This window comes from Montipora capricornis, chromosome 14 (assembly GCF_036669925.1).
Source record: "Montipora capricornis isolate CH-2021 chromosome 14, ASM3666992v2, whole genome shotgun sequence".
Taxonomy (NCBI): domain Eukaryota; kingdom Metazoa; phylum Cnidaria; class Anthozoa; order Scleractinia; family Acroporidae; genus Montipora; species Montipora capricornis.
Window position 1 is genome coordinate 3,453,419 of NC_090896.1, and position 12,130 is coordinate 3,465,548.

At 36.8% G+C, this 12,130-nt stretch overlaps 1 protein-coding gene across 4 annotated transcripts in view; it reads left to right on the forward strand.

The window, feature by feature from the left end:
• Positions 1 to 12,130, forward strand: part of LOC138032479 (adhesion G-protein coupled receptor D1-like) — a 48,600-nt gene that overhangs the window by 15,730 nt on the left and 20,740 nt on the right. For 2 of the 4 annotated variants that reach the window (XM_068880180.1, XM_068880181.1), the window contains exon 1: positions 11,850 to 12,130. This exon is cut by the window's right edge and continues 83 nt beyond it. The exons of the other annotated variants lie outside the window; for them this stretch is intronic. In XM_068880180.1, coding sequence (XP_068736281.1) covers positions 11,937 to 12,130 — 194 coding nt within the window. In that variant the 5' untranslated portion in view covers positions 11,850 to 11,936. Of the gene's footprint in view, positions 1 to 11,849 lie in introns of those variants that run through there. 4 annotated transcript variants of the gene reach the window in all.

The following is a 12,130-nucleotide window of genomic DNA, read 5'->3' on the forward strand; positions in this document are numbered from 1 at the left end:
TAACAGTCTAACTTAATGATAGTTTTTTAGAAGACGTCTTCGCCGACCAATGCTGAAACATTAAATAAAATGATGGGATGTTTGTCATCAAGTCTTCATCAGAAACAAAAGTGTATATGTCGGGGAGAGGCACCTTAAATCACATCTCAAAAAAAAAAAAAAAAAAAAAAAAAAAACAAGGTAGATCGGATGTCTTTTGTACTGACGTGAATAAAATTTCTTTTAATTTACTTTGCAATGAAGCATAACATCTCTTCAGATTCTATTATTCTTTTAGAATAGGACTTGGTATGTTTATCAATGCATAATAAGTCATCGCCGACACGTCTTAGCGGACGTGTGAGACGTCTTAGACGTCCTCTAGTATAAAAGGCGGCCAATGAGTTGTGAGAATGTATCACCTCCTTTGAGGGATGTAGTAATGTCGCCTAGTAGTGTATGGATGCTTGTAACAGACTTAAACGGTAAAAACTGAAATACTCTTCCCAAAATAGGTGTACACATACCCAAAAATATTTCTTAGAACTCGGCTTTCCCTTGTTTAATGTGAATCACGTCCATAATATGGCTACTGAATTTGACAATTAAAGAATGCATGGCTTATTCTTGTTGAGGCGTGCAGACAAAAGGAGTAAAATTCCCATTCAAGTGCAAATCCTACTTGCGTTAAGTACCATGAATAAGAAAAAGACTGAAGGTAAATAATGACATTGTTTCTGCGCTTCGTCCTGCAAACAACTGAGGATACATTCTTCAGTTCAAAGTTAATAAGGGTAAGTAAGTGAATTGATCCAAGTTTAATATACTCATTTGATTAGATCGTACCTTATTAACTTATCGAAGAAGTTGAAAATTTTGGAATGCATTTCACACACGGCTTATTGTTATCAAGAAAGGATATTCTGATTAGACATTGTTCAGGCAGGTAGCAAGATTCAAACCCTGTCTTCAATGATAAGATCTAAAGTAGCTACATTGGATGTAACACTGGCGATTGAATAGAGTTTATTATGAGGTGAAACAATCAGTGCTCGCTTTACTCCAGAATCCTTCATTGACTTTAACGTCATATTTGTGACCGCTTTGAGCCAGGAAAGTAAAAGAATTTCTTCGCTCAGGTTGTTTGGGTGATCCGAAGTTCTGATTCCTTTCGGGACTATGTTCTTGGGGGATCAGAAATTCGGAATCCTGTTTTGTGGGAGATCAGAAAATCTGAATCCTCTCCTGGGTAGTTAGGGAGATCAGAAATTTTGAATCGTCTCTCGTTTTCTATGGGGGAACCTCTCAAGACAAGAAATTCCGAAAATCATTTGGTTTCTTATGCGTGGCTTAAACATTAGAGTAAAGTTCCAATAAAGAATAAAACATTGGTTGAAAGAATTTTTGGATTCCTTGCAAGTAGGGAAACGTTTCGTGTGAGTTTTAACACAGGTTGAAAATTCAGAATACATTGCAAAAGTCGTCTTCGGAATTTAGTGGCAATCATACATTTCCATCTTAGCTCTACTTTTCACTTTAAGCCAATTTTACACCCATTTCCAATGGAAGTTCTAACCCCTTTTAGGTTCTTAACGGTGTAATGTAGTTTTTAGAAGACGTTTTCGCTGATCAATGTAAATGCATGAAAGCATGAGAATGTAGCCGCTGTCTTTTTCAAATGAAGCGTAACATCTCTTTAATATCCAAATATACTTCTGGAGTCTTTTAACGTGATATGTAGGAAGGTCCACCGCAAGAAGTCCTCCAGAAAGTCCCACACTCTTTTATGTGGTGATTTGCTCGGTAACCATGTCGGTTCTTTAGAACTCGCCTTTCTCTTGTTTAATGTGAATCACGTCAATGGTAATTTGGTAATAAGCCTTTTTCGATATATTAAAATTCAGCTTGATAGCGAGTCAGTGAGGACAAAGACAAAGGAAAGTGGATGATATGTAAATATTTTTCACATTAATTCCCACGTGTTTCTATTGTCTTTGTCCTCACTGCCTCACTTTCAAGCTGAATATTTGATATATCGAAAATGGCCTATTGTAAGAATGTAGCCGCTGTCTTCTGCAAATGAAGCGTAACATCTCTTTAATATTCAAAGGTATTTCTAGAGTCTTTTTGAGTAGCATTTTAAACCCCTTTTAGGTCTCTTAACAGTCTAATATAGTTTTTAGAAGACGTCTTCGCCGACCAATGCTGAAACATTAAATAAAATGATGGGATGTTTGTCATCAAGTCTTCATCAGAAACAAAAGTGTGTTTGTCGGGGAGAGGCGCCTTAAATCAAATCTCAAAAAAAAAAAAAAACAAGGTAGATCGGATGTCTTTTGTACTGACGTAAATAAAATTTCTTTTAATTTACTTTGCAATGAAGCATAACATCTCTTCAGATTCTATTATTCTTTTAGAATAGGACTTGGTATGTCTATCAATGCATAATAAGTCATCGCCGACACGTCTTAGCGGACGTGTGAGACGTCTTAGACGTCCTCTCGTATAAAAGGCGGCCAATGAGTTGTGATAATGTATCACCACCTTTGAAGTGTAGTAATGTCGCCAAGTAGTGTATGGATGCTTGTAACAGACTTAAACAGTAAAAAGTGAAATACTCTTCCCAAAATAACTGTACACATACCCAAAAAATATTCTTTAGAACTCGGCTTTCTCTTGTTTAATGTGAATCACGTCCATAATATGGCTACTGAATTTGACAATTAAAGAATGCATGGCTTATTCTTGTTGAGGCGTGCAGACAAAAGGAGTAAAATTCCCATTCAAGTGCAAATGCTACTTGCGTGAAGTACCATGAATAAGAAAAAGACTGAAGGTAAATAATGACATTGTTTCTGCGCTTCGTCCTGCAAACAACTGAGGATACATTCTTTAGTTCAAAGTTAATAAGGGTAAGTAAGTTAATTGATCCAAGTTTAATATACTTATTTGATAAGATGGTACCTTATTACCTTATCGAAGAAGTTGAAAATTTTAGAATGCATTTCACACACGGCTTATTGTTATCAAGAAAGAATATTCTGATTAGACATTGTTCAGGAACGTAGCAAGATTCAAACCCTGTCTTCAATGATAAGATCTAAAGTGGCTACATTGGATGTAACACTGGCGATTGAATAGAGTTTATTATGAGGTGAAACAATCAGTGCTCGCTTTACTCCAGAATCCTTCATTGACTTTAACGTCATATTTGTGACCGCTTTGAGCCCAGAAAGGAAATGAATTTTTCCTCTCAGGTTGTTTGGGTGTTCAGAAATTCTAATTCCTCTCGGGACTATGTTCTTGGGCGATCATAAATTCGGAATCCTGTTTTGTGGGAGATCAGAAAAACGGAATCCTCTCCTGGATTGTTTGGGAGATCAGAAATTTTGAATCGTCTCTCGTTTTCTATGGGGGAACCTCTCAAGACAAGAAATTCCGAAAATCATTTGGTTTCTTATGCGTGGCTTAAACATTAGAGTGAAATTCCAATAAAGAATAGGACATTGGTTGAAAGAATTTTTGGATTAATTGCAAATAGGGAAACATTTCGTGTGACTTTTAACACAGGTTTAAAATTGAGAATACATTGCAAAAGTCGTCTTTGGAATTTAGTGGCAATCATAGATTTCCATCTAACCTCTACTTTTCACTTTAGGCCAATTTTACACCCATTTCCAATGGAAGGTCTAACCCCTTTTAGGTTCTTAACGGTGTAATGTAGTTTTTAGAAGACGTTTTCGCTGATCAATGTAAATGCATGAAAGCATGAGAATGTAGCCGCTGTCTTTTTCAAATGAAGCGTAACATCTCTTTAATATCCAAATATACTTCTGGAGTCTTTTAACGTGATATGTAGGAAGGTCCACCGCAAGAAGTCCTCCAGAAAGTCCCACACTCTTTTATGTGGTGATTTGCTCGGTAACCATGTCGGTTCTTTAGAACTCGCCTTTCTCTTGTTTAATGTGAATCACGTCAATGGTAATTTGGTAATAAGCCTTTTTCGATATATTAAAATTCAGCTTGATAGCGAGTCAGTGAGGACAAAGACAAAGGAAAGTGGATGATATGTAAATATTTTTCACATTAATTCCCACGTGTTTCTATTGTCTTTGTCCTCACTGCCTCACTTTCAAGCTGAATATTTCATATATCGAAAATGGCCTATTGTAAGAATGTAGCCGCTGTCTTCTGCAAATGAAGCTTAACATCTCTTTAATATTCAAATGATATTTCTAGAGTCTTTTTGAGTAGCATTTTTAACCCCTTTTAGATCTCTTAACAGTCTAACTTAATGATAGTTTTTTAGAAGACGTCTTCGCCGACCAATGCTGAAACATTAAATAAAATGATGGGATGTTTGTCATCAAGTCTTCATCAGAAACAAAAGTGTGTTTGTCGGGGAGAGGCGCCTTAAATCAAATCTCAAAAAACAAAAAAAACAAGGTAGATCGGATGTCTTTTGTACTGACGTAAATAAAATTTCTTTTAATTTACTTTGCAATGAAGCATAACATCTCTTCAGATTCTATTATTCTTTTAGAATAGGACTTGGTATGTCTATCAATGCATAATAAGTCATCGCCGACACGTCTTAGCGGACGTGTGAGACGTCTTAGACGTCCTCTCGTATAAAAGGCGGCCAATGAGTTGTGATAATGTATCACCACCTTTGAAGTGTAGTAATGTCGCCAAGTAGTGTATGGATGCTTGTAACAGACTTAAACAGTAAAAAGTGAAATACTCTTCCCAAAATAACTGTACACATACCCAAAAAATATTCTTTAGAACTCGGCTTTCTCTTGTTTAATGTGAATCACGTCCATAATATGGCTACTGAATTTGACAATTAAAGAATGCATGGCTTATTCTTGTTGAGGCGTGCAGACAAAAGGAGTAAAATTCCCATTCAAGTGCAAATCCTACTTGCGTGAAGTACCATGAATAAGAAAAAGACTGAAGGTAAATAATGACATTGTTTCTGCGCCTCGTCCTGCAAACAACTGAGGATACATTCTTCAGTTCAAAGTTAATAAGGGTAAGTAAGTGAATTGATCCAAGTTTAATATACTCATTTGATTAGATCGTACCTTATTAACTTATCGAAGAAGTTGAAAATTTTAGAATGCATTTCACACACGGCTTATTGTTATCAAGAAAGAATATTCTGATTAGACATTGTTCAGGAACGTAGCAAGATTCAAACCCTGTCTTCAATGATAAGATCTAAAGTGGCTACATTGGATGTAACACTGGCGATTGAATAGAGTTTATTATGAGGTGAAACAATCAGTGCTCGCTTTACTCCAGAATCCTTCATTGACTTTAACGTCATATTTGTGACCGCTTTGAGCCCAGAAAGTAAAAGAATTTCTTCGCTCAGGTTGTTTGGGTGATCCGAAGTTCTGATTCCTTTCGGGACTATGTTCTTTGGGGATCATAAATTCGAAATCCTGTTTTGTGGGAGATCAGAAAATCTGAATCCTCTCCTGTGTTGTTTGGGAGATCAGAAATTTTGAATCGTCTCTCGTTTTCTATAGGGGAACCTCTCAAGACAAGAAATTCCGAAAATCATTTGGTTTCTTATGCATGGCTTAAACATTAGAGTAAAGTTCCAATAAAGAATAAAACATTGGTTGAAAGAATTTTTGGATTCCTTGCAAGTAGGGAAACGTTTCGTGTGAGTTTTAACACAGGTTGAAAATTCAGAATACATTGCAAAAGTCGTCTTCGGAATTTAGTGGCAATCATACATTTCCATCTTAGCTCTACTTTTCACTTTAAGCCAATTTTACACCCATTTCCAATGGAAGTTCTAACCCCTTTTAGGTTCTTAACGGTGTAATGTAGTTTTTAGAAGACGTTTTCGCTGATCAATGTGAATGCATGAAAGCATGAGAATGTAGCCGCTGTCTTTTTCAAATGAAGCGTAACATCTCTTTAATATCCAAATATACTTCTGGAGTCTTTTAACGTGATATGTAGGAAGGTCCACCGCAAGAAGTCCTCCAGAAAGTCCCACACTCTTTTATGTGGTGATTTGCTCGGTAACCATGTCGGTTCTTTAGAACTCGCCTTTCTCTTGTTTAATGTGAATCACGCCAATGGTAATTTGGTAATTGTAAGAATGTAGCCGCTGTCTTCTGCAAATGAAGCGTAAGATCTCTTTAAGAGGGTGCTAATGGGTTAACAGTTAACTGACAATTGGCCAAAAAAATAGTAGTTAACTGATATTTGGCCAAAGAATTAGTAATTAACTGATAAATGAAAAGTTAACAGTTAAGTGATTTTCTATTAATTATACGGAATACGATTGTTGGTGTTAATAAAAGCAACAAAGTTTTTTCTTAACAGCAAAGCCACTTCGTTAGTTTTACCTGTCCCGCTGCGTGAACGGGTAACATATTAGCTGATATTATTATACATCAGACTCACTATGAAAAATCTGATTGGTCGAGAGCATTCAATCAATAATCAATTCACAATAGCTTGTGAACTTGACATGATAAATGCAATATCTGCTGCAGATATTGCGTTCAACGTCTGCTTGGTTACTAAGCCCTTAGTTACTTATTTGTAACGTTATTTTCAACAAGTGGAGTTTAATAGGGAGCAAGCAATTCCTGACGACGCAGCAACGCCTCAGTACTCCTATCACTGAGTACACTGATAATCAGAGCATTACCATGACATCGATGAGCTGCAATCAGTCAGTTTAACTTTCGTTAACGATCTTGATGTCCCTGACGTACAGATACAGGAGATACAGCAACTAGATGGATACGAGACTGATTCAGATACTGAAAGTGACGAACAAGGTGATTTTGAAGTAGTTAGCAAGACATGCAAGACCAGGTCCGGAAGAGCAGTGCGTGCATTTGTGCGTCTGGATTTATGAGGTCGGTATTATTTGATGGTTATACGACTTAAATATTGAATCTTCTTTTCAAATGCACTTAAGGCGAAAACTTTAATGTGTGTACCTTATAACACGCAATATTTGTGAATTCATGTGATATATCTTTATTTTAGTAAGGTCCAACCCCCAAAACTGATTGACGTTTTGAAGCGAAGAAAATTTGGGTTATGAATCAATTATTATCGCTGTGAGATAATAAAAGTTCATAGATAACAAAAATTAGTAGTTAACTGACAATTGGCCAAGAAAATAGTAGTTAACTGATAATTTGCCGAAAAATTAGTAGTTAACTGACAATTGGGTACCCCCATTAGCACCCTCACTGTTGGCTGATAAAGCTCTTTCCCATTCTCCTTAGTCAAATGTTTCGTGGAAAGTATAACCATCAGTTATTCCTGGTCATCACCAGGCAATGGACCTTCCATATGTCACAGAACCCAGAAAACGTAAATAAATTGACGATTCGAGTTCTACTGAAGAATAAATTCTACCTCCGTTTGAAGTCGAGACGTCAGCTCGGTTAAGATCACATGACTGGCTAAGCTGCGAAACGACTCTATTAGCATAAAGAAATTGAGAACACCAGTGGTTTTTTAGACGGTGATTGAAATGATTGCTTTATGGAGCTTTCTCGCAAGTTGTAATTTGTCACTATTAGTTATTTCTTATGGCAGGTCTTGGTGATCAATCTTACTTTAACAGCCGCGATATATAGTAAATAAATTTCTGGACGGGAACTTCATCACGTAGTAAGAAAGCAAGCATTGTTACAAAATTTCTTCAATAGGATTTGCCTATTTGTTGAAAAAACATCATTAACGAATTTCAACTATTTGAAAAAAAACTGTTCAACACATTTCTTTTACAAATTAAGTGAATACACGACTAAACATTTGGTAATCCTACTCGAACTATATTAAAAGTTGATTGAAGGTGGAGTAAATGTCAAATTAATCTTTTTAGCGTGTTTCTATTTAGATAATTGGCAAAGTCATGGGGTTTCTGTAAAGACATTTCAAAGAGATTATAGATGTTACAACAACAACAAGGTTTATTTGTACTTAACTAGCTAACTGTGTGGTTTTCAGGCCATCGTCACAAACTTACTCTTGCAAGAATGCGATTCGTTTCTTCAGCTTTGTTTTCCCATAACAAACGTCTACAAAGGGGGGACATTTGTGTGGTGTGACAAGGGATAGCCGCAAGTCAAATCTGGTAAAGAGGTTATCTCGCTTAGATACCTTAGAAATGCAGAACAAATTATATGCAGGATGTTGCCGTAACACTGAGTCAAGAGGAAGACAAAGATTTCTGTATTAAACTTAATGTGATTTGTTTACTTCAATCTTGCAAAACTATTGCTTCAGTTTCGTCAATGATTGTCTTCTAATCTTTTATCTGTGTGTGTGATAAGTAAGAAGTCAGAAATCCGCGAAAAAAAAGTCGAAGCGTGCTTTGTGTAATACTGAATGACTCCAAAAATTCTAACGGAACTGCAAATGAACAATGCAAGGATTTCCATCGAGAGATTTTGCCGATAAAGGGCATAAATGACGTTGTCGCGACGTCGGAAGTGAACATTTTCCTGAAGGTCTAGAAAACATTCAAAAGCCAAGAGTGCTATATTTAACAAAGCAAATCTTAATGCTATACTGAAACTCAATACAGTTGATAAGGAACATATTCGCTTTTGAAGTGTGTTCTTCCAGTACAGATGCGATTGATCGTAAAAACTTGGTCTTTTCTCTTTCTTGTTCTATCATTGAAAGCTGAGAGCTGCACGCATAAATAAACAATGATAAAAAAGTACTTTTAAAACATATTCACAGTTAGCATTGGTGGAAATGTATTTTTTCCTGATGATTTGCTCAAAAGCAGGTGTTGAACGTACGACCGGCTTCCGACAATTAGTTGTGGATGCTTTTCCACTCAGTCAGCTTTAAGACTTAAGAGGATCATTAAACTTGGTTCAGACGTCACTTCCAGGCCTGAAATTGTCGAAAAGCAAATATGAGTGTCCAGGTCCTTGAATTGAAAGTTTAAAAGCCAACTTGACAACCACGCCGCTGAGTTTTAAATTGACTTCAAGTCATTTATATGATAATTGTTCAGTCATTTGCCTGAGAAGAGGAGACAAATTTTCTATCAAAGAAGACCTAAATCAAAAGTGTTAATTTCCTGTCAACACTAATATTCTCGTAAGTCATGATTTCGTACTCTTCTCTGTAACTCTGTTTGCTGTAATATACATTTGTTTTTCACCAGACCGTCAAAGTTCTTCAAAGAAGAGCAGAAGTACTGTAAAATGATAAGGGCCAAGAGAGAAAACATCAACCTTCCCAACACCTGATTGGCTAAATCGAGGGAAATAAATAACTTATCATATGTTCTTTTCGGCACAACATCCCGAGACGTGCAATGAGGACTCTAGTCTGCGTCGCTCTTTTTTTATGTAAGTAGATAAAGCTATAATATTTTACTGTTGGAACACTGATTTGACCAACGACCGATTTTTGGTAAAACAATGACTTGGTAACGTTATAATTTTAATTTGTTCTTAGCGATAAAATTTAAAGGCAGAAAGGTTTCCTGCCTATTGGGAAAAAACTGATCATTTCATGTGGATTAAGATCTTGCATCGGGATAAAAGAATACTAACATTTTTGTCCTTTAGAGAAATGTAATCAGTTACGCCGGTTACTCGTTGGTAAAAAGTTAGACCCAGCGATATAGACTTTGAGAATTGGTCCAAGGTGGTTTACTTCTGTTCCTCAGTTGAAATTGCGGGAGGGTAGACGGTAAATTGATCCGTGGCAGCAGTAACGCCGATGCCTATTTCCCTTTCGTAAACGGTCGTTGCCATTTCTCAGAACGGTCGTTGCCATTTGAAACGGTTGATGCCATTTTTTAGCTCTGAATTACACTCATTAGGTCTAAGAACTCAGAAGGTTGCAGTTAATGTGTCTCGCTGGTCATATGAATTAGGGTTCGGGTTAGGGTTCTGTTTAGGGTGAGGGCTAAGAACCCGAGTTCGAGTTTTGAAAATTTCCGACCTTTTTTTTGCTCCAGTTTTTCTCTTTTTTCCTTTTTTTCCTTTTTTCCTTTTTTGTCTCAATTTTTCTTAATAGTTTTTCTTAGTTTGTTTCTTTTAATTTTCTTTGAAGTGAAGTGTGTAGTCCAACGTTATAAATGGCATCGACCGTTTCAAATGGCAACGACCGTTTACGAAAGGGAAATTTGCAACGCCGAAAGCGGACTTTTCGTCTCTTAGGGCGCGTTCCATTTGAAAGAAGTGGCCGGCCAGACCGGGCATTTGGAAGGACTAACTGTACAACGTATGCATTCAAATTAACACACTTCGAGGATAATATATACTCCTCGAGAAGAATGCGAGGCATTATCATTTCATGCGAGTGTTCCTTTCAATTGTTGCATTTTCTTTGCAAACTGATGGATCTGGACGGCCAGTTCCGACAGAAGGAAAGCTCCCTTAGCAAAGTTGCCAATTCTACAAAAGCATTTAATATAAGTATTCAAAACGATTTTGATTCATTAATGTCAGTCAGACAGGTATCGAGAATGAAGATGATTATCAGCTTATCAGGTGTGACCTTGTCATAACACCAAATTCTCATGACTACGTAACAAAGAACTCTATGGTACTAGTTGGAAGAATGAACGTTTTGACCTTGCGAATGGAAGGGTTGATAAGCAGTAGCAAGCATTCCGAAAAAGTCCAGGTTTCAATAGGATTAGAACCCATGACCATAATGCTTAAGATACTGCTAACTTTGATGACCTATTTTATGTTCATTCCCTAGTTTAAATACATCACATTTTATTTTCCTGATTTTAATACTTTAGTTATAACTATAATAGACCTAGTCGGCTAACTCAAATCTCCTGGGATTAAGATTCTTTGTGTATTGTATTTGCATGCCATGAATGTACTATTCACATTTAAATGATATGGAAATGCCTGGATCAAAACGTTTTATTCTCAAACAATTTGAATTGGGTACAACGCTGAGTTAGCTGCTTAGATCAAAAGAGCGAAGAGATTGAATAGTGTTTCCATGTGACGTCACGACGGCCATGTTGGTCTACCTAAACAGTGGAACGGCGGCCATGTTGGTGTAGAAAACTGATCCTCCGGGAATTGAGAATTGAATTTTCATGCAAACGTTTTCGTTTGTTTCGGTGGAAAAGCAAGGTTAATAATCACGCGAGTGAAAACACTCTATACAGGATGGTCACGGATTGCACAAAACAAGACATTTGAATTGATTTGCGTTAATTTGTTGATCACATTTTACAGTATCCCCAGTAGGCTACTTTCGAATTTTTGCAACAACAAAAGAACAGAGTCGAGGTTCAGGGGAATAATTAGCATTTTGTTTTGTTCAAAACAAAGAAAAATGCAAATTATTCCCGTTAACCTCGACTCTGTTCTTTTGTTGCTACACAATTGGAAACTAGCCTATTGGCGCTCCATCGCTAGAGGTCAAGACACTCAAATAAAAGTTACTTTCCTTTCCTAACGTAATGGGTGTCATTTAAAATGAGCACCTCTTGCTTAGCCGCCTGTGAGAAAAGAAAACATTGCAAATCTTAAAGAGGACATCAGAATTCGGAAAATCAAAACTCAAAAGTTCTACTTATCGTTTGCCTTATTTTGCCATTTCTGCTTGAAAATTTCCTTTGATGTAGACAACAACGATAAGGGGTACTGACGTGAGACGCGTGCAATCTCTTCTTCAGTTCAGTAGCATTACAAACTTCCTTGCAATGTGAGGTCTGTGACGTCATTGCAGGATCAGACCCATCCCTCTCACGTCCATAGTCGCGGGACAGATGACTTTAACCTTTCTTTTACCAAAATTTTATACAACATTTTGGTGGACTCAATCCGACCAAAAGTTCGTACTACATAAATTAGAACAAAGTTAACTGGGCACAAGCCACTGAGCTATGCCGGAAAAATGGTTCAATCTTAGCAGTGGTCGACTCTCGGCAAAAGATCGATGAGCTATCAAACATGCTTTCATCTCTAGGACATCAAAGCGATGATGTCAAGTTCTGGATTGGGTTGAAAATTAATAAATCTATAGAGGAATTTGTGTGGAGCACTGGAGAGATTGTAGAAGAATCTTTCCTAAATTCTACATGTGGCATAAATCCAAACTTAAACAGAACAATTTATTGGTGTTTTCTATTCAAGAATGTTAATGC